Source organism: Lithobates pipiens, unplaced genomic scaffold (assembly GCF_037356315.1).
Source record: "Lithobates pipiens isolate NorthernLeopardFrog02 unplaced genomic scaffold, aLitPip1_a1.2 Scaffold_13, whole genome shotgun sequence".
NCBI classification, from domain to species: domain Eukaryota; kingdom Metazoa; phylum Chordata; class Amphibia; order Anura; family Ranidae; genus Lithobates; species Lithobates pipiens.
The window spans coordinates 11490154-11516463 of record NW_027507718.1 but is presented as its reverse complement, the minus strand read 5'-3'; the positions used below and the strand labels follow the sequence as shown (position 1 = coordinate 11516463).

The window sequence follows — 26310 nt, the reverse complement described above, 5'->3', positions numbered from 1 at the left end:
ATACAGCCTCTTTTTGAGATCTAACATCCACCTGGTAGAACCTAGTGAATGTATGGACTGAAGACCAAGCGGCCGCTCTGCAAACCTGAGCCATAGACACCTGATGACGCACTGCCCAAGACACACTAACCCCTCAGGTGGAATGTGCTTTTAGATCACAAGGCGGAACCTTGCGTCTCAACTCATATGCCTGGATAATAACTTAGCGAATCCATCTAGAAATAGTTGAACTTGTCACTGCCTGCCCTTTTCTAGGGCCATCTGGCAGGACAAAAAAGGAATCAGTCTTCCAAAACAAGGCTGACATCCTTAAATAGATTCTGATGGCCCGCACAAGGTCAAGCGATGGGTTGCGACTTCTCCTCCATGGTCCTAGGATTTGGAAAAAAGGAGGGTAAAATTATATCCCGATTCAAATGAAAATTGAAAACCACTTTAGGCAAAAAATCCGGACGGGGGTGCATGACCACTCTGTCCTGATGTAAAACCAAAAATAGTTACTTGCAAGAAAGGGCGGCCAATTCTGACACACTTCTTGCCAAGGTCATAGCAATCGGAAAGACCAATTTCCTTGTCAACAGGATCAAAGGAATATGCCTAATAGATTCAAAAGGTTGCTTCTGCAGAACTGATAGAACCAGATTCAGATCCCAGGGACATAAGGGAGGCTTAACTGGTGGCATCAAGCACGTCACCCCTTTAACAAAGGTTCGCACTAACGACTGAGATGCAATCGGTCTCTGAAAAAAAAAAACAGACAAGGTCGAGATTTGCCCTTTAATTGTCCCTAAAGCAGTCCTCAGGATCACCCAACCAGAAGGTGAACAAATCAGGCTCCAGTAGCAGGTAGGGATAAGCCAAAGGCCAGTAACAAGCGATTAAGGGGTTAGGATCAAGCAGAGGTGTAATTGAGGTCTGTAACAAGCGGCAGAGATACAGAAGGCAGCAGGAGTGACAAGAGCGATATATTGGCTGGAGAGAGCACAATAATTTGGCAAACCGCAAGATCAGAGACATGGTTTAAATCGGGAAGTTCATGGGAGAAGCAGAGTTCAAGGTTCACAAAAAAACAAGGTACAAGGCAAGATTGTTGGATCAGAAGGGAGCTATCCAACATCTCAGGTGCCTCAAGAGTTACTGCCAGACAAAGCAGAGGTCCCAGGTTCAAATGCAGGTCTTGACAATGGGGAGGGCTATAAAGCTCTTCCCTTTATCACTGACAAGAAAAACTAAAATTAAATCACTGTTGCAATACATGTAGTTGAATTTGCAATATAATCATATAATTTTAATAATATGATGATACTTTTTTGCAGTTCTGTGGAGAATGTAACTGTATTCATTTGGGATGGCCAGAAGAGATTTCCACCACGTGCATGAGACTGACAACAACCCTGCTACCTACAGAGGGGAATGACAACTCAAACTTTCAGACTTATAGCTACAAGCATGGGGACTAGAATGCTTGCCTTTGTAATATGAGAACATTGGCTGTTTTTACTGTGTAGAGGCAGCTCTTACCGTTCCTTTTTTTGTACTTGACATGTGCAAATATACACAATATAGTCACTTTTACTGCATATGCAGACCATTTTAATTTAGGTGTAGATGTGCTAATCAAATGAGACAGGTGTACAAAAGTGTTGGGTCTTATTTGCATGAAAACTAAACTCCAGGTATGATCTTTATTGCATAGTTACATTGGCCCAGCGTAAGTATGCATATGTCATACTGGAAATCCCTGTGGTAGTCAGTGCTACTACAGTTTTTCTTTCAGGCCTTGTGCCAAGTGGCTACCCCTCTGACCACGGCAGTTTGCTTGCTTGGCACTGCCACCATGCATATAACAATTTCTTTGAGCAAGGTGGAAAGGATGAACAGTGACCTCAAAGATCTTCACCTTGTTCAATCAGAGAATGGCATAGAACCCAGAAGATCACAGCTATCCACTGTAGTAGTGCTGTACAGTACAATTTCCCCAATGCCCCCTCAGATATGCTACACATTGTGACAACCTATATAAGTATGCAATAAAGATCCTAGCTGGAGTTCAGCTTTAAGACCTGTATGAGGTTTACATGTCAGTCTCCCTACAATCTTCCACTATGACAGAGGGCTATTGTAGAGGAAAGGTTCTCCCTGGCACATTTGAGATGTTAAGCCTTGTACACACGGTACGAAAATCAGAAAGAGCTTGTCGTTTGACAGACTGTTGTTCAAAGTTCTTACCATTAGTACGCTCCTTTCAACAATTGTTTTCCAATTTTCGGCCAACAAAATGTTGGATGACAGGCTAGTCATTTTTTGTCAAAAGACAGCTTCATGTCAGATTTTTGAACGGTCAGTACACAAAAGTACAAACGCGCATACTTGGAATCAATGCTCACCAGATACAAAATTAGCAGAAGGGGCCCAAAAGGTGGCACTCAAGAGCAGAAATTCCTCGTAGTACGTCAGTATGTTTGTGGCACAACAATTTGTGTAATGTTAGTATGCAAGACAAGATCCTGGCACACACCCTTTTGGCAAAAATCAGACACTCGGTTGTCTAACAATCGTACCGTGTGTATGAGGCTTTAGATATTGCCTGTGTGTCATGCATGTTGTAAAGATCTTCTCTTGCCTAATTGTCACACAACTAAGAGGCAGATGGAGGAAAGGTTGTTACTAACCTCTTATAAGTAGTAGCATCACAGATACAGCATGAAGCTAATGTACTTAGAAATTCCTGCCCAGAGACCATTTTCTTCTGCAGAGTGAATGGTTTCATACCCCCTTCCCTCCCCATACATTTTTCTGCAGAGGGCCTGTAGAGAGTAGGTCTTCTGGGTCCCTCACACAGCTCTTTTCTTTGCACAGGCTATGCAAGACAGTGATGCTGCTCTTACAAGTTAATGGCTGAGTTTGCAAAAGGATTTGATGCACACAATGCAACCTCATATAAACATGTGTTGCACATGACCAACAGACTCTTTTATGCCAGGGAAAGGAGTGTTGCTATGGGGATACTTTACTTTAGACTCTTTTGTACATAAATCCTAATCTGAGGGTTCTTAGGATATGCTTCATGGCATTTTCACACTGGGGCAGGCGTCGGTGTTAAAGTGCCGCTATTTTTAGTGACACTTTACCATCGTTTTTTTTTGGCTGCTAGTGGGGTGTTTACCACCCAACAGCCAAAAAAGGGTTAAAAGCATCCAAAGCGCTGCTGCCCTACAGCGCCCCAGATGCTGCTTGCAGGACTTTGAGTGTCCTGCCAGCGCACTGCTCCAGGCTTTCACACTGGAGTGAGAGGAGAGGTGCCATTTTTAGTGCTATAGCACCTGTAAAGTGCCACCAGTGTGAAAGTAACCTTAGAATCAGATTCTGTGGTAACATGTCTATAGGAATCAAATTTGTTGTCTCCAATTTCACTGCCTAAACAGTTATCATAAAATCAAGGCCCTGGAAATGATTTAGGCTAGGCTTACACTGAAGTGGCTGTGCGAGCCGAGTGTTGCGAGGCACAACAGCCCATTCATTTTAATAGGCTGCTGTGCCTGCATTCCATGCAGGAAAAAAGGTTCCTACGCCTTTTTTGAAATGTAAGAGAAGAGAAATGACGTGGTGCTTTTGTATCATGTAATTTTCCATCAACTGAAACGGTGCTGCATTTTCAGATGCATAGGGGTGCCATGAAAATGAATGGCAGCCCTGTATGCCTGCCTGCCTGCATAAAAAAAAAAAAAAAAAAAAAAAAAAAAAAAAGGAGCAGCACATTTTGGCTATGGGTGGTTGTCGGTGCTGGAACAGGTTTACATGCTAGAAGTGTGAACCTAGCCATATAGAGAACCCAATTCCAGTAAATGTTGATACACTGTTTACATCTTCAGATTTGTAGAACCTTGCCTTCAGTATTTAGATATGATGCCAAATAAAATATATTTTAACATTAAATGGCCTTTTTTGTAACTAGTATATTATATATGCTCTATAAAAAAGCTGGGCACAATAAAAGTCTAACATCAGTCATTTTATTTTAGGTTTTGGAAAGCATGAGGGTAAGTTTAAAAATGTGCTGTCAGGCTTAATTTTCTTTATGTGATCCCTGATGGGGATGTTATGTCACTTCTGCTCCAGTGCCAGCCATACTATAAATAGTTAGGTTGAAAAAAAAAAAGACAAAGTTCAACTAGTTCCCCTTAAAAAAATAAAAATCCCATATACACAATCCTTCACCCACAGTTGATCCAGAGCAAGGTGAAAAACCCCAGCAAAGCACCGGGGGGGGGGGGGGGGAGAAAAACAAACCTCCTTCCTGACCCCCCAAGAGGCAATTGGATTTTACCTGGATCAACTTTATCCATAAATATCAGTACCCAGTTATAATGTGTACATTTAGGAAAGATTCCAGGCCTTTTTTTTTTTTTTAAAGCAATCTACTGAGCTGGCCCGAACAAGCTCTGGAGGGAGTCTATACCACATTTTCACAGCTTTTACTGCAAAGAAGCCTTTCCATATGTGGGGTGTTGTCTTCAGTGGGATGGGAGATGTTCTAACCCCTTCTAACTATACTATAAAAATGTGCTTTAACTTTTTAGCTTTTTTCCTTCACTTCTGTAGATGTTGCTCATGGGTAGGCGAGGAATAGGTTTGCATTCCTCCTTTTTTCGGCCCGGAAAGGGTGGATTTTTACTGGAACCTCATCATTCTCGTCCTCTTGTAGACATGTGCAGAACGGAAAAAATTTGTTTAATTCCGGATAGATTGGTTATGTTACTAATTTAGTGTCACTGAAATTTGTTCCACTTATTAATTTTCTAACAAATTCCAAATTTTCAGAACGAATCGAATTTGTACGAGTCAAAAAATTAACGACTGATTTGAATTTTATGTGAAGAATAGCTGGCTGTGAAGGAGCGAGCTGGGAAGCTGGCCTCTACACCCTCAACAACCGATGACTCTTCAGCTGTCAGCAGGCTTCCCTGCCCATACAGTAAATATCTCCTAAACGTGCACTGTTTAGGAAATATTTGCGGTACCTTTAGAAGCAGTTGATGACATCACCGGCGCATACGTACTGCGCTCTGTGGATGGCGTGCCGCCCATTGAGACCGTTGTGTCTCAGCCATGACGACTCCTGACACACACACACACAGCATCACTGGTCAGCCATTTAAAATGTCCGGAGCCCATGAAACAGGAAGGAAAACCGGGTGAAGATGGAAGCCCTGTCAGCTATGACAGTGCACCACTGGAGGGCTTCTGTTGAAAGGTCTTTCAAAATGTGCTAGTATGCAATGCATACTAGCACATAGTACTCTTAAATTGCAGGGGAAACATGTATTTTTGTGGTTTACTACTGCTTTAAAATCCACATCAGGTATTTCTGCTGACAGTTTCCTGTCAGCTGGTTGAAGGGGTGGGTGGGGGGAGGAATCTGACTCATCTATGGTCAGCTTTTCATGTTAAATGCAAGAAAAGAAGAACTGTCAGTAGGACCAAGATGGAGTTTTATGATCACAGCATACACTTTAATTTTATAACAACACGAGTTTTGATTGACAGTCCACTAAAAGCTTACTTATTTCGTTCTGTTACAGCCTTATTCCAAAATTGATTAAATTCATTATTTTCCTCAAAATTCTACAAACCATACTCCATAATGACGTAAAAAAAAATAGTTTGAAATATTTGCAAATTTATCAAATCACATGTACATAAGGCCCCTGTCACACTGAGGTAGTGGGTGCGTCAGCTGTAAAGCGCCACTATTTTTAGCGGCGCTTTACCGTCAGAATTGCGGCACTATGCGGCCGTTAGCGGGGTGGTTTTACCCCCGCTAGCGGCCGAGAAAGGGTTCAAAAAAAAAAAAACGCAAAGTGCCTCTGCAGAGGCTCTTTGCCGGCGGTACCCCATTGATTTCAATGGGCAGGAGTGGTATACACACCGCTCCAAAGATGCTGCTAGCAGGACTTTTTTTTTTTTTACCATCCTGCCAGCGCACAACTCCAGTGTGAAAGCCTCGGGGCTTTCACACCGGAGACACAGCAGCGTCTTTTTCAGGTCGGTTTGCTGGTGCTATTTTTAGGGCAATAGTGCCTCCAAAACGACCCAGTGTGAAAGAGGTCACAGCCTTCATCATTACACTCAAAATTGAGCTCCGGTGAATACGGTTTCCACTGATCATCGTTGAGATTTTTCTACAACTTGGAGTCTACCTGTGGTAAATTCAGTTTACTGGAATTGGAAAGGCACACACCTGTCTATATAAGGTCCCACAGTTAACAGCACATGTTAGAGCACAAACCAAACCATGAAGTTCAAGGAATTGTCTGTAGACCTCCAAGACAGGATTGTACAGAAACATTTCTGCAGCACTGAAGGTCCCAATGAGCACAGTGGCCTCCATCGTCTGTAAATGGAAGAAGTTTGGAACCACCAGGACTCTTCGTAGAGCTGGCCACCCGGCCAAACTGAGCGAGCTGGGGAGACGGGTCTTTAGTTGACAGAGCTCCAGCGTTTCTCTGTGTAGAGAGAACGTTTCAGAAAAACAACCATCTCTGCAGCACTCCACCAATCAGGCCTGTATGGTAGAGTGGCCAGACAGAAGACACTTCTCAGTAAAAAGCACACGACAGCCTGCTTGGAGTTTGCCAAAAAAGACACCCGAAGGACTCTCAGACCATGAGAAACAAAATTCTCGGGACTGATAAAACAAACATTGAACCCTTTGGTCTAAATGGCAAATGTCATGATTGGGGGGAAACCAGGCACCGCTCATCACTTGGCCAATACAATCCCCACAGTAAATCATGGTGTCAGCATCATGCCGTGGGGATGTTTTTCAGCAGCAGTAAGTGGGAGACTAGTCAGGATCGAAAGCAAGATGAATGCAGCAAGGAACAGACATCCTTTATGAAAACCTGCTCTGGACCACAGACTGGAGCGAAAGTTCATCTTCCAATAGGACAACGACCCTAAGCACACAGCCATATAACAAATGGGTGGCTATGGAACAACTCTGTGAATGTCTGTCTTTGGCCCAATCAGAGCCCAGACTTCAAGCCGATTGAAAATCTCTGGAGAGATCTGAAGATGGCTGTGCACCAACACTCCCCATCCAAACTGACAGAGCTTGAGAGGCCCTGCAAAGAAGAAATGGGAGAAACTTCCCACAACTAGGTGTGCCAAGCTTATAGCATCATGAGCAAAAAGACTTGAGCCTGTAATTGGTGCCAAAGGTGCTTCAACAACTTTTGAGCAAAGTCTTACTTGTGATTGTGTTTTGTTTTTTCATAAATTTGCTAAATTTTCAAACAAATTTCTTTTGCGTTGTCCTTATGGGGTATCGTTTGTAGAATTGAGGAAAATAATGAATTTGAATTCATTTAGGAATAAGGCATAACAAAATAACACATAACAAAATGTGGAAAAAGTGAAGTGCTGTGAATACTTTCCAGGTGTACTGTATCCTATGGTACCTTGCTGCCTGCATGTAGTAACTCTGAAAACTCCTCCTCTATGCATCTCTGTAGTTCAGATGGCAGGCTCTGTGAAATGTGATACAGAATTATATTCACAGGGAATAGCAAAAGTGGCACAGAATTTAGTAAATGTGCAGGGACCTTCTTTAACCAAGTGTACATTCAGATTAACAGAAGTAGACTTGATATGTGGAAATAAAAAAATATATATATATAAATAATAATAAATATAATAATAATAATAATTTAATTTTTACAATAGATGCACTGTCACCTTGACTTTGCAGAGGTTACTGCCCCATGTACATCTAGATCCATAGAGCCCAACAGTAAACACTATATCCTATTCAGAAGTTGGTACACAATTAAGCAACACATGAAGAAATACATGTTTACAGATAAATATTTATTGTATTATGGTATTACATGTATGTAAAATGAAAAAGGAAATACTTAAATTTTTTTTAATATATAAATATATTAGCGCTCGTATTTCCTTGCAGGAAAAGAAAACGTGACTGAAAACACAGGCAGATTTACTAAATCTAGTGCAGCTCTCTGCATAGAAACCACTCAGGTTCCATCAAAGTTTTATTGAACAAGCTGAAGTTAGGAACTGATTGGTTACGATGCACAGCTGCACAAGAGTCTGGGTTTAGTAACTCTCCCCCACACTGTTCAAAGGGAAACTTGTTTTGGACTCGGGCACACTGCTCAATACACCGATGCAGAGGGCCATGTTTATCTACCTGGGGGCCACAAGTGATCATGTAGCCAGCCGCTTAAAATCAAAAACAGACCGACTGAATTCGGAGCGGTGTGTCAGACCTGCTCGGATATACACTCAAACATGCTGGAAAGGCACATTCCATGCCCTGCCCTTGTAATATGTGCGCACGTGCCAATTGTCAGTGGCACCGCAAATGCAACTCACAAATGCAGCGTGTTTCTGGCCACCAAACTGTATGGTACTGCAATATCATGTGGTTTTGTGCAGTGTGATCTGCGAGAGTAGTACTTGCATTTCAAATTAATTGGCTGTTAAAATTGGACCACACAAGAATGTGTGTGTTCTAGTCTGAATCGGCCTTCAGGGATGTGTGTGAAGAAACATTCAGCCCTGAAATGATCATTGATTTTAACAGGCTGGCTGCATAGACCACCTTTGCTTCCTAGACAAAAAACCCCCAGGTGTTGTGACAAGTGTGCCCTCGTGAATGAGCCTTTTCAGAAAGATACATGGAGTGCCATTTCTTCTGAGAGTGGTAGCAGGCCATTACACTAAGGCCTCGTACACACTGCTACACTGTGGTTTGCCCCTGGCGCAATGTACCCACATTTTGGTGATTTTTCAGAAAACGCACCAAAAACACCCAATCTAATGGAAGTCTAAAACAAAGAGCTGGTAATCCACACGAAAACCAGTGGTACGCTGCGCTGCAGTGAAAAAGCAGCAGAGCAGTGTGAAAGGGGCCTAATATTCTGTCTCCAAACTTGCTGGCCGGGAATAAGTGTGTAATCCTGTTATGCACACATATTTTCCCCACCAGTGGCTCAGGGTGAATTGGAGTCACAGGATCATCATTACAACCAAGCAACCTACTGAAGCAGGTCAGGAATGGCCATACACACATTATCTCACTACAGGTAAATGTAAACATTTCTGCAATATGTCTTTTCTTGAAGCAAGTTCTGAAAGTAGTTAAAGTTTTGCCATAAATGGTATAATGCCTGACAAATCTAATGCATAATAAAAACTTGCACCTTTAATAAATCAAGGTACTTTTTTGGCCATCACTTAAAGCTGAACTCAAGACCAATATAAACTAACAGCTTTGTATTCATTAAATGTATTTATTTTAAATGCAACCAGTGTTGGAGACTAAATCCGACTTAGTATCACCTTTTGCAAGTCCCATGTACAACTGAGCAATTCAAACGCAAGAGGCAGCACAAGGAGCCAGTGAAATATGTGCCAAAAAGTGCTTTGATGCAGAAATGACCCTATAGGTCTACTGCTTCTCTTTCACGGTCCAGTCACATACTGGGGTCAAGATCTGTAGGCGTTACTTAACTGCCACCAAGAAAAATTAGGTAATCTCCTCTGCCAGACAAAGCTGTCATGCGTTGCAGAGCTGTGTAAAATTGAGAAGTTGATGAACATAAATAGAAACCTTTTGGCAATTAAAAAAATCTCCCTTATATGTATATAATCTGTGTAGTTAGCCATTTGCCTGGAGTTCAGCTTTAAACAGCAAACTTTCTGCACAGATTGATGGGTAACACGGCACAACACTCTGCTAGTTCTGTGAGCAATAGATGTAAATCTATACCAGTGCTGGTGTCATCCCCAGCCCATAATATGATATTTTGGTTTCCAAAAGAACATTTTGGGTTTGTGCATTTTCCATTAAACGTACATGACAATGACCAAATGCAGATATTGACTGCAATTCTGCCTGGTGATTTTTTTTGGTCATTGTTTGGGAATGAATTAATCAGGGATAGAATTGTCCCAATTAATTTTTGGAAATGCCAAGTTTTAGCAGCCTGCCTGACAGGCCATATACCCCTACCCTCCTTTGGGGCACAGGGCAGTATGAGTAAGGAATGTCTTTTGCGTGAAGGGGCATCATTCATCACGTGCTGGCTCGGGACACTAGAAAGTACAGCAAAAAGAACAATCCAACAAGGCCAGCTGAAACATAACACAAGAGCTTGCGATTATCTCTTCCAGAACGAGCCATTCCTGTGAACCGCTTGACACTGCCGCTCAAAAGACCGGTCACGCTCATGAAGTCTGAATCCTACAAAGAAAAAAAAGACAGAACAAATCTAGAACAATTTTTTTTTTACTTTGAGAACAAAAAAAAAAAAAAAAAAAAGGTCTATTATAGTTAGAGGCAGAAAGGGTAGGCATAGTTGGCACTCTTCATACGTGTCTCAGGTTCTGCACTGGCATTAGCTGCAGGGTATGGAAGGGGGAAAAAAAAAGGGACATGTCACATTAGACAACATCACTTGTGCTGATAGTTTTTATTTTACAAGAGGAAACATTTTACCTAAAATTGTGCCAGGGATAATCTTGTAGTGCAAATGTTTGCAAAGGAGCAATAAAGCCCTATACACACTTTTCTGCCCTATGCAGATTTTCTGCTGATTTTTTCCTTCAGATTTACCAAAACCATATAACATGAGATAGTGTGTATGGGGCTTAAGCACCCGGGTAACAAATCCTTGGCGTTGGACATTAAACTTCATTAAAATAAAAAGGAAAACATTTGTTTCTGGAAGCGAGGAAGGGTTATAACCCAATGGTATTTTTTGCCACCCGTGTCCAATTGGGGAGCTTTCCCTTCACTTCCTCTTCCATAGCTAAAAAAGGAATCAAGAATAAATCCCTCCAAGGTAAAAGGAAATAAAAAGGTGTTCAGCAATGAAAGCCCCTATGACTGGTCTACTTCACATGAACTGTAAATGCTCAGAACGGTTTTACAGTACTACAAACTCTGATGTGTATAGCTGCCAATAATTGCAGACACAAGTGGACGTTCATATAATCTGCCATTTCTACCCAGTTTCATATTTATTCCTCAGAGGAACATAACAGCAGCTTACTGCACCCACTATGGCACCATGGGAACTGCAATTCCAATGTTAATAGAATATTACTGGTTTTATTTGTGATTATGAATGTCGCTCACTTCATTATGCACATGTGGAACTTTTTGACAGCTTACTGCTTTTATAATAACAGATCCAGGGATATGACTGTCCAACTACAATATATCCATACCAAAAGTCTATTGGGGAAAAAAAAAAAAAAAATGGAATGATCTGCTGGTAACACAAATTGCTGAGTAAAGCCTCATGCACACGATCAGATTATTGGCTGGGGATGGTCTGTTGTCAGACTGTTGGCCTAAAATCTGACCATTAGTACACTCCTTTTGACAATTGTTGTCCAACTTTCTGCCAACAAATGTTGGATGACAGGCTAGTAAATTTTCAGCAGACAACGGTCTATCAGATTTTCTGTTGGTCAGTACACAAGTCCATCACACAAAAGTCGAAAGTACAAACACGCATCAGTATCAATGCTCACCAAACACAAAATTAATGGAAGGGGTCCAAAGGGTGGCACTCAAAAGCTTTTATGCCTTGTAGTATGTCACTATGTTCTTGTTTGTTGGCTGACAATTGTGTACCGTTAGTATGCAAGACAAGTTCCTGGCGCACGCCCTTTGGACAAAAATCAGACGCTTGGTTGGCCAACAATCTGATTAGAGACTTGTCTGCCGAAAATTTACTAGCATGTCAGTCAACATTTTTTGGCTGAAAGTGGGACAAAAATTGTCTGAAGGAGCGTCCCCCTGCCAACAATCGGATCCTGTGTACGAGACTAAAGTAGTAAGCTGAAGACAGACTTACCATTCCATCCAAATACGTGTTATGGTCATCAGCTTCTCTGTCAATATCCAATGCAAGCTAAAAAGCAATAGATACATTTTTACATCATGTTTTTTTTTTTTTTGTTTTGTTTTTTATTATTAGGATGCTAGCAAGATACGTTTATAAAGGTAGCCTATGTCTGTTTTTCATAGCAATATACACCAAGCAAAATAATTTTAAAAAAAACGCAACACTTGTGTGTTTGCCCCTATTTATCATGAGCGGAACTCAAAAGATCCACAACTTTTTCTATGGACACAAAAGGCCCATTTCTCTCAAATATTGTTCACAAATCTATCTAAATCTGTGTTAGTGAGCACTTCTTTACAGAGATAATCCATCTACCTCAAATGTGTGGCATATCAAGATACTGATTAGACAGGTGTGCCTTCGGCTGGCCACAATAAAAGGCCACTCTAAAATGTGCAGGTTTTAATCACACAGCACAATGCCACAGATGTCGCAAGTTTTGAAGGAAGCGTGCAATTGGCATGCCGACTTCAGAAATGTCCACCAGAGCTGTTCCCTTTGAATTGAATGTACATTTCTCTACCATAAGCCGTTTCCAAAAGGCGTTTCCAAAAGGCGTTTCAGAGAATTCAGCAATACATTCAACCGGCCTCAACTGTAGACCACGTGTAACCACACCAGCCCAGGACCTCCACATCCAGCATCTTCACCTCCAAGATCGTCTGAGACCAGCCACCCAGACAGCTGCTGCAACAATCGGGTTGCATAACCAAAGAATTTCTGCACAAACTGTCAGAAACTCTCAGGGAAGCTCATCTGCATTGCTCGTTGTCCTCATCGGGGGTCTCAACCTGACTGCAGTTCGTCCTTGTAACCGACTTGAGTGGGCAAATGCTCACATTCAATAGTGTCTGGCACTTTGGAGAGGTGTTCTCTTCACGGATGAATCCTGTTTTTCACTGTACAGGGCAGATGGCAGACAGTGTGTATGACATGTGGGTGAGCGGTTTGCTGATGTCAACAATGTGGATCGAGTGGCCCATGGTGGCGGTGGGGTTATGATATGGGCAGGCGTAAGCTATGGACAAAAAAAAACAAAAAACACAGGTGCATTTAATTGATGGTATTCTGAATGCACAGAGATACCGTGACAAGATCCTGAGGCCCACTGTTGTGCCATTTATCCACCACCATCACCTCATGTTTCAGCATGATAATGCAAGGCCTCATGTTGCAAGGATCTGTACACAATTCCTGGAAGCTGAAGGCATCCCAGTTCTTGTATGGCCAGCAAACTCACCAGACATATCACCCATTGAGCATGTTTGGGATGCTCTGGATCGGCGTATACATCAGCATGTTCCAGTTCCTGCCAATAACCTGCAACTTCATACAGCCATTGTAGAGGAATGGATCAACATTCCACAGGCCACAATCAACAACCTGATCAACTCTATGTGAAGGAGATGTGCTGCACCCAGCAAGGAAAATGGTTGTCACCCAAGATACTGACTGGTTTTCGGACCCCTCAGCGCCCTCCAAATACAGTAAAACTGCATATTTTAGAGTGGCCTTTTATTGTGGCCAGCCTAAGGCACACCTGTGCAATAATCATGCTGTCTAATCCTATGAGGTGGATGGATCATCTCAGCAAAGGTGAAGTGCTCACTGACACAGATTTGTGAATTTTTTTTTTTTTATTATTAAATTTTTATTAATGGCTAAAGTACAATACAAAATTGTGAACCAGATTATAGTCAACCATAAGCAATAGCATTACTCGTATAAGGCATAACGAGTATGTCAATGTTACAGCCAGTCATCTCATGTATATGGACAAAGAAATATAACAACAGAATGTAAAACCGATCAGTATAACTGAAAAATAGGTTACAATAAAAGAGTACAAAAAGAAGGCTTCAAAATTCACACATCCAAATTTTGGTTATGGCTTAGCCTGTGATTCTGCAACGCAAGACTGACCCAGCTGCCAAATACCCATACTTAATCTTGCCAAGATAAGAGGTTAATCTAGACTTGTCTTAGCCCTTGTACACACGGTCGGACATGCCGACAACTAAATCCATCAGATTTTGTCCGAAACTTGTGTTGCATACACACGGTCGGACAAAGTTGTCAGAAAATCCAATCGTACGTAATGTGATGACGTTATTTCGTTATGACGGGACTACGTTCAGGCTAGTAGCCAATAGCTTTGGTCTAGGAATATGATCTGAGCATGCATGGCACTTTGTCCGATCGGAATTCTCTACACACAATCAGACAAAGTCCGATCGGATCATGTTGTCGGAAAGTTTTATAGCCCAGCTCTAAAACTTTGTCCGTGGGAAACAGTCCGATAGAGCCCACACACACTCGGATTATCTGACAACACGGTCCGATTGGACATTTTCCGTCGGAATGTCCGACCGTGTGTACAAGGGCTTAGAGTGTGTACTTAAATAATTTGGAAACTATGGTAATGGGAAACTTGCTGTCTTCTGGTCCCAGTTCAAGCACCAGGAGGACAGGAATGCTTTATTAATTCAAACCAAATTAGTGGATCAGAGAAATCTGCAGTAAAAGGCTTATCCGGTCCAGAAGAAAAAAGCAGGATAGGGAAATCAGGCGTAAGGAGAGAAGCAGACAAAAATAATAAAAGGAAGGGGTAAGGGGGAAGCACAGGAAGTCGGGGGGTGGGAGGGAATTACCCTCCAGTGAGCAGGCACCTCCAGCAATACCCTAGCCAAGAAGCAACTAACTGGTAGCTTGACCATCATCCGCCGGTATAGGTTGAGCCATAGTTTGCAGGTATTTGTCAGTACAGGTGAAATATCTCCATGGCGTCCAACGCTCCCTGAAGACATCCTCATCATTCAGGGTGGCAGTGAATTCCTCCATACGTAGGATATCAGTAAATTTGGGGTACCACAGGACCTTAGTCGAGGGCTGTGACTGCCTCCAGAGTGCAGGAATACAAGCTCAGGGGTGCATTCACCAAATGGATAGCGAGAGATTTTTTTTGATTTCCGGAAGGCTATCCCCGTCAAATTTAAGAGACACACCTTAGGGTTACCACTTAAATCAACCAATGTCAAAATGTTTAACGGTACCTGTCACATCCACCCAGAACGACCCCAGGAGGGGGCACTGCCAAAATATATAAGCCATTGTACCTACCGCTTGATTGCAACACCAGCATATTTCCGAGACATTGCTATCCATTTTGTGTAGCAAGAACAGTACCATTGAGAGAATTTTGTGATTCTGATTGAGCTGGTGTAAACTTCATCCCTAAATCCTTTTCCCGTTGATGTATGAACAACGGAAATGTGCCATCTGAAGATGCCACGTATAAATAGAGCAAGGAAAGTGTGTCCGAGTGAGAAAGCATAATGTTAAAGAGCCGCCAATTTGGACAGAGTCATTTTATAATTGGATAGGGCACCGTACGAGTGTAGGGCCTGAAGAATGTTTGCCAGGGATATACGGGGATTAGATACGAAGAATATTAAATCGTCCGCAAAAGCAGCTATTTTACAATGACCCGAAGGCTTCTGGAGGCCTGCATAAAATGCCAAGCTACCCTATCGAAGGCCTTTTCCACATCAGTTGATAATAAAAAAGAGCAAGGGACGCTTCAAGGAATGAGCTGCCTGGATGATATTGGAGGACCCGACTGGTGTTGTCCCTGGCCTCCAGAGAGGGGACAAAGCCCACCTGATCTACGTGGATTAGCTGAGGGATATAGGGAAGGCCAAGATTTTAGCGAATAATTTCAGATCTACATTCAGTAGCACAATAGGCCTATAGTTCCCACACTGGGAAGGATCTTTGCTGTCTTTGTGAGTCAGGGAAAGGTATGCCGGCAGGGAATTGGGTGTCATGGAGCCCGCTTCCACCAGTGTCAGGAATCCAGCGAAAAGTAGTCCGGGCCAGGGGCCTTGCAGGGTTTTGTTTGGGCAATGGCAGTCCCCACCCAAGATACTCACACCTTTAGACTTTGAGGGGGGGGGGGGGGGGGGGGGGTTTGGTAGACCCATGGGAAGTCTCGATTGGCGAGTTTGGGCACACTGTCCTGTGTCTCTTGTAGGAGGGCAACCCGAGTATGTTGTTTCTTGAGGTCTGAGAGTAGTTTAGAATGCTTCTCAGGAATAGCAAGATAGTGGCATTGAAGGAGGTAAATTTATAGCCCTTTATGGAGCCCTGGCTGACGGAGGGTATGTGGGGCGCTATCCCACCCTGCAGGACAATCCCCTGGGGGAAAAAAAACCCACACACACGGGATGAAAAGGGGACCAGGTGGGTGAAGGGAAGGAGGGGGCAAGAGGGTGAAAGAGGAAGCAGAAAAAAAAGGGGTCGAAGTGACTGGATTGAGAAGAGAGGGAAACAAATGAGGGCTCAAATAATGACAAGCCTAAAAGTGCCTACAACAAAGCCTAATGCTTCAGTAGAGCAGCCTATGGGGTAAGGACAAGGAAGGGTCTAAAGCAGCACTAGGAGACGTGTGTCCGACTCCAAAGAACATAAGAACATTAGCATCAAATGCTGGGATAACAGCAAAACGTGAAAATGAAATAACCTTTGGGGGAGGCTAGCTCCGAAAAACTCTTGAGAAATAACGCCATGCTTCAAAACGACTGGGGCATACTCCTGTGGGCAGAGCTCCAAGATTGAAACCCATAGCCCACCTATTAGTCCAGGGTCACCCGAGCCATGGCTACGACCCTGACCTAAGGCTATCGGAACTTGGGAGCACCGCATCATTCCCCCAGCCAGGAGCCAGCCTCCCTCCATCTCCAAAGGGCCACACTAACTCAGTGAAACTAGAGGTAAACAAAATGTGACAAATACTCAAACATGTCCAGTATTCGTAAAATTAAGGCAGGGGCCAGGTGTTCCAACTCTTGAACGTCTGGTAATCTAAGGAGAAAATTCTAAGAAAAGTTCTGCTGCAAAATGTAACAGGTGAAGGCAGTCCACTCCTGACCAGACACCACTGGCCTGTCCGATTTCTTTCAAAATTAGTGCTATGGCTTTGTTGGCTGCCGAGCAGACACTTGAGGGATCCCTTGACCTTGTATGAGGCTTGGCCCTCCTGCTATGTTGGGGACCCAGAATGAGGGGACGTTGACCATCCACCAACAGGGACAAGTCGAGCCAGTCTGGGACAGGGACTGCAGGCGAGTCTAAAAAGGCAAATAGGCATCCAGTTGGTCCGGGGATCTGAGGAAGAAAGAGTCCGCCCATTGCTGACTTGAAGATGAAAGGGGTGACCCCAGCGATATGTCGGCCCTGCGCTTCTGACTACCTCCAGAAGCAGGTGCAGTGTTCCCTGCATACAGAGAGTCAGGCGAGAAAGATCCGGAAATAATTTGACTGAAGCTCCGTTATAGTGCACGGGACTCCTGGACCATGCACTGCGCGTGAGAGCTCCACTTTGGTTGTATAAAAGTGCACTCTAGCCAAAACGTCTCTGGGGAATGGGGTGTCCCCTCCTCGGGAGTTGTGAACAATATTCGAGAGAAATAGGCCTTTTGTGTACATATAAAAAGTTGTAGATCTTTGAGTTCAGCTCATGATAAATAGGGGCAAACCCAAAAATGTTGCGTTTATAATTTTGCTCAGTGTAAAAAGATTGACATGGAAATTGGTGATATGCAAGTGTAATTGAAAGAAATAAAAAAATAATAAATAAATAATGCTGCCTTTCTGAAAATCCAGCAGCAAGAAATGACCAGGTCAGTAAAAAAATTTATCTGTTTACATGATTTTGTCTGTATACTTAGGTGAAGCTAAAACACAGACAAAAAATATAGCCAGACTTCACCATTCAACATTATAAAAAGAGCACAAAAAAAAAAAAAAAAAAAAAAAAAAAAGAGGAGTGTGGGAATTAAATTGTGTGAGTTTAGCTGAACTTGCGCGATTTCAGTCCCGCATGTCAGTCCCAGTTTCAGGGATGACTTCAGAGACATCTGTGTGGGTTTCTGCACAGATGTCAATGGAAATTGCCAAAAGTAGTACAGAAACTACTTTTGGAAATCGTTGCGGCGGCGCAAATGCGGCATCGCACCGATTAGAACGGTGCCATTGCTGGAGGATAAAGTTCCCCTTTTGGAACACGTTACATATTCCAGCAGCTGCAGCCTCTCCCCCACCCCTCCCTGTGACTATGAACCCCTCCCCATGCTCGCTGTCACTATTTGGAAATAACGTGTCTGTGCGGGGTACAACCCACATGACTGCATCATTCATTCAATTTCCTGTGGATGCATGAACTACAACTATCGTCAGCCATTGCTGTTGACAGCTTGGAATGGACTGTGAAGTCGCTGATGAGCGGCTTCGTAGCTCATTCACAACCCCTGCAGCATGTAAAATTGTCAGCCCATATAGGAGGTACAGGCTGAAAGCTGCAGGCCTTGCACCCCTGATCCACTGATCAGGGGTGCAATGCTTTCCAGGCTCCTTAGGCAAAAAATAAATGTATATATTTTTCCTGCAAAAATATGTACATTTATTATTGTTTCCCAAAAGGTGAACTTAACCTAGTGGTAAAAGGTTATTTCACCTTGTAAAATAGGATCCTAAAAGGTAAGTCTAGAGTCGATTATGCCCACTTTTACCAGATTTTGTTGTAATGACATTTTTCTTGTCTCCAGAGCCAATCTGGACAATCTACTAATGTAGATGTCTAAAAAGTATCAATATTTCTTTCTTCACCTGAAACCTCACTGGCTGCTGTGTGTTTTATACTGTTGTGGCAAATTAGTCATATGGCTTGATTTTTTCAAATCAGTTTGAGTTGTATGGTGCCAACAAAATCCAGCAGAAATTATCCGAAATTCAAGCAGTGAGTGGCTTGTCGGCAACACCCAGCTCAAAAAGCTTAAACTGAAAAATCTAAAGAGCAGGGGGAAATAGTTGACCAATGACTGCATATTAAAATGTCAAAGGCAATTCCTCCATATATGCTAAAGCTATTGGATTTCCTTCACTTAACCTGTAGGCTGAAGAGAAATATGTGAGTGTATAGATAGCATTACTTTTAAGTAGATAGTGAATTTTCTGTTCTTTAAGCACTCACAGATTTGAGCCGTGTTACTTTCGTAGAAAGATTTTCTGCAAGACGTTTGTTTTCTGCATCAAGCATCTCATCTACTGCCCCAGAACTAGAACCTATACAGAATAAAATAAAAAGATAAAAACCATTACAGGAAAACAGAAGATGGTAAAACAGAATAGCAGAAATTTTCTAATAAACATGTGTATATATAAGTAGAAGAATTAGGCAATTTTTTTCTTTTAAATTTTGGATAGCGTAAGGAAGGGTTATAACCCCTGTCATTTATTTTTTGCGATCTGTGTCCAACTGGGGAGATTTCCCTTCACTTCCTGTTCCATAGCCAAAACAAACGAGAGGAAATCCGGAAATAGTGTCCACATTGGAAGATTTCCGCTGCATTACTGTTCTGATAACAACCCAAAACTTTTTTTCACTCCAATGAGAACAGTAAATGGGACAAAAGGAGAGGGTGAATGCCATTAACATGGACACAGACAGCAATAAAAACCCAACATGTGTTCTAACCCCTCCCCACTATCCAAAACGAAGAAAAGTTTTGCCTTTAGTTATATTTTAACACTTTTTGAATACTTATATTGGCATGACAGAATGAAATCACACTCTCATAACTCGTTCACTTACTTTGGACAAATTAACTTAACCACTTCAATACCAGACACTTCCCCTCCGCCCCCCCTCCTGCCAAGGCCAATTTTCAGCACTGTTGAATTTTAAACAAATGCACGGTCATGCAGCAGTGTACCTAAACAACATTTTTATCATTTTGTTCCCACAAATAGCTTTCTTTTGGTGGTATTTGATCACCACTGAGGTTTTTGGACATAGCTGATCACATGGTAAAGAGCCTACGTTATAGGCTCTTTACCGAGATCGGTGATGCGGTGTGTCAGACTGACATCACACCAAAGATCGCCGGGCTTATTTTACTAAACGTCATATGATGTCCAGTCAGAATAACTTAACCACTTTGCACACGTCATTTTGCTATATGGCGGAAGGGAAGTGGTTAAAGTTGATGTAAACCCCAATCATGAAATCTGAAGACATAACAAAAAACGGGAGGCCAGAGGACTCATACTGCACCCTGCAGTATATGCTGTGCCCAAAGGCAATATCCTCCTGACCTTTAATATCGATTTGATAAAATCTGATAAACGTCTGAACCGAAGACCAAGTCACGGCCTTACAGATCTGAGCCATAGAGGCCTGATGATGCACCACCCAAGAGGCACCAACCGCCCTGGATGAGTGTGCTCTTAACCTGAAGCTTGAACAATCACTTGACAAATCCATTTGGAAAATAGTGGATCTTGACGCTGCCTGTCCATATCTTGGACCTTCTGGCAGTACAAACAAAACCTGTGTTTTGGGAACCTGAGCGGCCGCCTTTTGATATTCTCTTGATGTAGTAAGAGCGATCAGAGCCTATAGTGCCTTCTCTTCCATATTTTAACCACTTACAGACCGGACCATTTTGCTGGTCAAAGACCAGACCACTTTTTGCGATTCGGCACTGCGTTGCTTTAACTGACAATTGCGTGGTCGTTGCGACGTGGCTCCCAAACAAAATTGACATCCTTTTTTTCCCCCCCACAAATAGAGCTGTCTTTTGGTGGTATTTGATCACCCCTGCGGTTTTTATTTTTTGCGCTATAAACAAAAACAGAGCGACAATTTTGAAAAAAAAAAAAAAAACACATTATTTTTTACTTATTGTTATAATAAATATCCCCCAAAAATATATAAAAAAACATTTTTTCCCCTCAGTTTAAGCCGATACGTATTCTTCTACATATTTTTTTTTTTACCAAAGAGAAAGAAAAAAAAATAAAAATAAATCGCAATAAGCGATTGATTGGTTTGCGCAAAAGTTATTGTGTTTACAAAATGGGGATAGTTTTATGGCATTTTTATTAATAATTTTTTATTATTTTTTTTACTAGTAATGGAGGCGATCAGCGATTTTTATTGTGACTGCGACATTATGGCGGACACATCGAACATTTTTGACAATTTTTTGGGACCAGTCAGTTATACAGCAGTCACTGCTATACAAATGCAGCGATTCCTGTGTAAATGACACTAGCAGTGAAGGGGTTAACCAGTGGGTGACAGTGTAGGGGTTAAGTGTTCCTAGGGGTGTGTTACTAACTGTGGGGGGTTGGGCTTTCATTTAGTGAACACTGATCTCTGCTCCAATCACATGGAGCAGAGATCAGCGTCACTAGTTGCTAGACAGAATGGAGAAATGCTGTTTACAACGGCACTTCTCCATTCGGCCGTCCCGTGAGACGATCACGGGTATGCCCGCGGCCATCGAGTCCACGGGACCCGCGACCGGACTCACGGGGGTCCTGACCAGCAGGGCGGCATTGAAGATTGGACGTACCTGTACGCCAATATGCCTGCCTGTGCCATTCTGCCGACGTACATCGGCGTGCGCTGGTCGGGAACCGGTTAAGGCTCTGGGGGAAAGGAGGAAGAATAATATCCTGGTTTAAATGAAAAACCTGTTACCACCTTGGTAGAAATTCAGGATGAGGACATGAAACCACTTCATCCTTATGCATGATGAAATATGGCTCTTAGAAGACAGAGCCGCTAGTTCCTATACTCTAGCAGAAGAAATGGCAACCAGAAAAGATCATCTTTCTTGTCAAAGAACCAAGGCAATTTCTCCTAAAGGTTCGAACGACTGATTCAGCAAAGCCGATAAGACCAATTTTAAATACCAAGGATTTTCCCCTGTCTGCAGAATTGGACCATAGCGGAGACGAATGATATCGGGTGTCCGTGGATGTTCATCCGCTGACACCCGCTATCCCATAGGGATGCATGTATGTCCGTATTTCATCCGATAACGGATGAATGAAATACGGACATGCGGTCCGCACATGTGAAAGGGGCCTAACTGTATCTCTCTCCAAGGACCTAAGTCCCATGTCTTTCTGTTGCTCCGTTCCTTTGTTATCAGCATAACTTCTGACAAGCTCTCTGAGAACCAAGATAAAAGCAGCTGGAAATTTGTGTTGGGGAGAAGTTTGTCTATTCACAGCACAGCTTTGCAAGCTTCTTCGGTCCTCTGCCTATGTGGAGGGGAGTGTGTGCCTTTCCTCCAATCAGCTCACACAGAGTGTATGCACAGGCTCCCCTCCCACTGCTGAAACAGGAAGAAAAATTTCTAACATGATGTGCACTTTCTGAAGAATGTAGAAAGCTGAAGACAGCAGATATGCAACGTATGTACGGAGATTTGTTTTATCCCTGTATCACCTGTGGCTGTTCACTTCACTGGGTATAATGAGGGTTTACATCCATTAGGTCTGTAAACACCAGGCTTTTAAACTCATTCCTGCCCACGTTATAGCCAAATGATGGCTACAGCGCAGCCTTACTTTGCCAGGAGGGCATCTATTGACGTTTACATTTCAGTCTTTTTTTGTTTAGCAAAATATACCAGCAAAAGAAAGCTCTATTTGTGTGAAAAATTATAAAAATGTAATTTAGGTGCAGTGCTGCATGACCAATCATTTATTTTTTTAATCGTCATTCAAAATGCGACATCACCAAAAGCGGAAAATTGGACTGGGCAAGAAGGGGGTATAAGTGCCCAGTAGGCAATTGGTTAAAGTGACCCTGTCAGTCTCTTAAAATAAAAAATGGCTGTTCCTTGCAATAGAAAGTCCTGTCTCTCCCACCTTATCTACATTTAAACTTTGCAGCCTCCACCAGACTCTTCAGCAGTGAACATTTTAGGCAGTCTCCCCTCTCATACAATGTTGTTCCTTCCTCTAACATAGGGGTTGGAGGATAGAGCCACAGCAAAAAGCAAGGGACCCTAAATCCCTGGAAATGTCAAATGCAGACGAGTCTAAAGGAGGTTGTAGAGCATGAAAGCTCTAAACAAGACCTGGGAACGGTCACTGGGACTTTTACACAACCAACAGGGTCACTTTTAGGCTGAATTATGCCCAATAAACATGAAACTATGTAAAATGCAGGATACACATAATAACATATAGTGGCATAGAATTATCCTTGCTGGTTTTTGCAATCTTTGTTGGCGTTTCACATATCTTCATTTTATTCTACTCTGGCTGAAGACGTCACCATGCTTGAATTTTCCCCTAGCCATTACAGAAAAAATAGCAATGTCACCTAAATGGCAAAACTTTATGAAAGGGCTATATTGACATCCCCCCTTTGCAGCCTTGACACGCCCTGCTAAAGAGAGTGGGTGGCGCACACTGTGATCACTTGAGTCAATGAGTGTTGGGTGATCACAAATCCAAGGAAGGGGCCAATCCTGGCCCCTTACCACGTGATCAACTGTCAGCCAATGACAGCTGATCACGTGATGTAAACAGAGGATCGGTAATCTTTTTTTTTTTCCTTCTCACGCTGATAGCATGAGAAAAAAAGATCACCAGCTTCAGTTTGCAGGGACATCAGTCCCGAAGAGGAGTAGCATGTTATGTGCCCACCAGTACCAAGAGGAGAAGCATGTTATGTGCCCACCGGTAAAAATACCTGTTTGCAAAATTTATTAACAAAATATAAAACGTTTTTTTTTTTGTTGTTTTTTAATTCTGTATTTTTCTTAGCAAAAAATAAAAAACCCAATGAGGTGATCAAATACCACCAAAATAAAGCTCTATTTGTGGAGAAAAATAAAAAATTAATTTGCGTACAGTGTTGTCCGCCAATTGTCAAAGAGTGACAGCGCTAAAAGCTGAAAATTGGTCTGGGCATATGTAAATAAAGGTGGCATTCATATGTATATCATGCCCCCCTGCAGTGAGGAGATGATGCGCTGTAACCTTCTAGCAACAATCAGTGCACAGTATTACTGTACAGTAATCTCTAGAAACCAATTAACAAGCAGAAATCATTTGCTGTAACCTCTAGCAACTAATCAGTGAGATACAAAGCACATAACCTGTTTGGACCCCAATGCAACATAAGCATGTCTCCATCCCTGTATTAATGAAAAAAAATGGGATTGTGGGACTTTAAATGAGGCATGGATATGTGTTTGATATGGTCTAGGATACCTAAGATGTAATTAATTATCACTGTCCCTGCGGGGAAAATCTGTATACCCATAGAAAGTTGCTAATAAATCCAATAAATTAAATACAAATACTGAATAGTAGGTATATATAATGTGTCATATTATAGGACATAATTGTGATTGCTTGTACCAATTATGTCTATCCATTATATACATTAAATATGTCAACATGATTATTACTACAATTATGTTTTTTTTTTTTTTTGCATGACCCATGTATTATATATTATGATACATTATATATACCTACTATTCAGTATTTGTATTTAATTTATTGGATTTATGAGCAACTTTCTATGGGTATACAGATTTTCCCCATAGGGACAGCAATAATTAATTAAATTTTAGGTATCCTAGACCATTTCAAACACATATCCATGCCTCATTTAAAGTCCCACAATCCATATTCTTCATTTCTTTTTAACTAATCAGTGAGCCGTAATGTGTGCTGTAAGCTCTAGCAACCAGTAAGTAAGCAGTAATGACATGCTGTAACCGCTGGTAACCAATCGCAAATGCTGCCTGATCTGATACAGTAAACTGATTTTAAGTCTAGCTGCTATTTAGTGTATGTCTCAGAGCAGGTGGAGAAAGAAAAAAATAACTAAAAATTTTAACCAGGGTCCAGTCAATATTAAAGACGGCCCTTGTGCACCTAAGGACATTTTTACCCATTAAAGGGAGCGCCATACCAGTATGGCGATTTGCACAGCCGAGCCAACCTGCCGCACTGTGGTGGTTGGACAGCAAACAACTAGACATGTTAGGTATCTATTTACCCTATATATTATCTTTTACCAAACAAATTGGGCTATGTAATGTGTTTTTCCCAAAACATTGTGTTTGAAAAAATGCTGCGCACGAAGGATGAGCTCCGGCGTGTTCACACAGCCCACGTGCAGAGCCCGCCATGAAGTCAGCACTGCGCTAATTACAGGCAGCGAGACATTTCCCGATCTCTGCAGCCGTGCATCGGGACAATATCTCACTGCCTGTGATTAGAGTAGCGCCGACTTCAGGGCTGGCTCTGCACGTGGGCTGTGTGAACACGCCGGAGCTCATCCTTACTGCGCACATACCGTGTGACAAAAAAAAAAAAAACCTCCAATGACCTCCATTTTATTCTTTAGGGCCTCTACTTATATAATGTTGGGGGTTCCAAGTCATTTTCTAGTATCAGATGTTACATGTAAACACGAAGTCCCAGGAAAGACCTGGCCTGGAAGTGGATATTGCAGCTTGTTCTTGTTCTAGGATACTTGGAGGAATTTAGAAACGCTTGACAACCAATGAGATGTTAGCTCCAGCTTGTTCAGTTGAAGCTGATTGGCTGCATGTTCAGGTGCCCCAGTCTTAGTAAACCTCCCTGTATATAGCATATTCTCCCTGTATATCCTCCAATACACACAGTATATAGTGTGCCAGGAAATGATGGTGGCAACTATAGAACAACCATAGTAGGAGCTGTTCCCATTTCCTGAATCTACAAGTCTCCACCTAATAACATTATACAAGACACCTCCATACAGCACTACAAGTCCCCTCCACCCCGTATTACACTTCACGGCCCATGACTTGTATACCTCTCCCCCAGTCCGTCATCTTGCTTCCTCGACACCGCCGTGTGAGCTGGCAGAGTTGTCATGTGATGACAACGGTGTACAACATTCTCGACCGCGTCACTTCCTGTGCGGCTACGTCAAAACACAGCTGATCGCGGGGCTCCACTGCGCATGCGCGGATTTACCGAGCGGTAAAGATTCGAGCGGGTGGGGGGAGGCGTTGCGAGTTCCTTAATGATATCATCTGCAGCACCGCCTCCAGCCCCGCCCCTAGCCTGCGGCGGGCCCGCTTGCCCAGTACTGTGTATACCAGTGGGACCGAGATCTAGAAAAAATATAGAGCTGCGCCGCATCCAGCCCTGCCCCGCCCCTAGCCTGCTCTGGTGAAGGGGGCGGGCCCCGTGTACAATAGCACTTTGTATGTGTGTATGGGATGGACAAGGAGAAACAGAGAGCTTCACCCTCTCCATCATATGCCGCCACTCGTGCCAATCAAATACAGCCACATGTGCCCCATTATATGCAGCCACAGTGCCCATCATATGCATCCACTTGTGCCAATCAAATGCATCCACTTGTGCCAATCAAATGCAGCCACTTGTGCCAATCAAATGCAGCCACTTGTGCCAATCAAATGCAGACACTTGTGCCAATCAAATGCAGACACTTGTGCCAATCAGATGGAGGACAAAGCCA

At 42.7% G+C, this 26310-nt stretch overlaps 1 protein-coding gene across 1 annotated transcript; it reads right to left on the bottom strand.

Moving 5' to 3' along the window:
• Positions 1-7851: 7851 nt before the first annotated feature.
• BET1L (Bet1 golgi vesicular membrane trafficking protein like) lies at positions 7852-25793 on the bottom strand. Its single transcript, XM_077474833.1, has 4 exons — positions 25636-25793; positions 18979-19070; positions 11898-11954; positions 7852-10273 (listed from the first exon to the last, which is right to left on the bottom strand). The coding sequence occupies exons 1-4, from the start codon at positions 25652-25654 to the stop codon at positions 10106-10108; spliced, it is 336 nt and encodes a 111-aa protein (XP_077330959.1). The 5' UTR covers positions 25655-25793; the 3' UTR covers positions 7852-10105.
• Positions 25794-26310: the final 517 nt, after the last annotated feature.

Bases quoted from the DNA above. Each gene is read 5' to 3' on its own strand.
- BET1L (XM_077474833.1), bottom strand. The intron at 11,955-18,978 runs GTGAGTGCTTAA...ATTGCTTTTTAG, and splicing joins AAGTAACACGGCTCAAATCT to CTTGCATTGGATATTGACAG. The intron at 10,274-11,897 runs GTAAGTCTGTCT...TTTTCTTTGTAG, and splicing joins ACACGTATTTGGATGGAATG to GATTCAGACTTCATGAGCGT.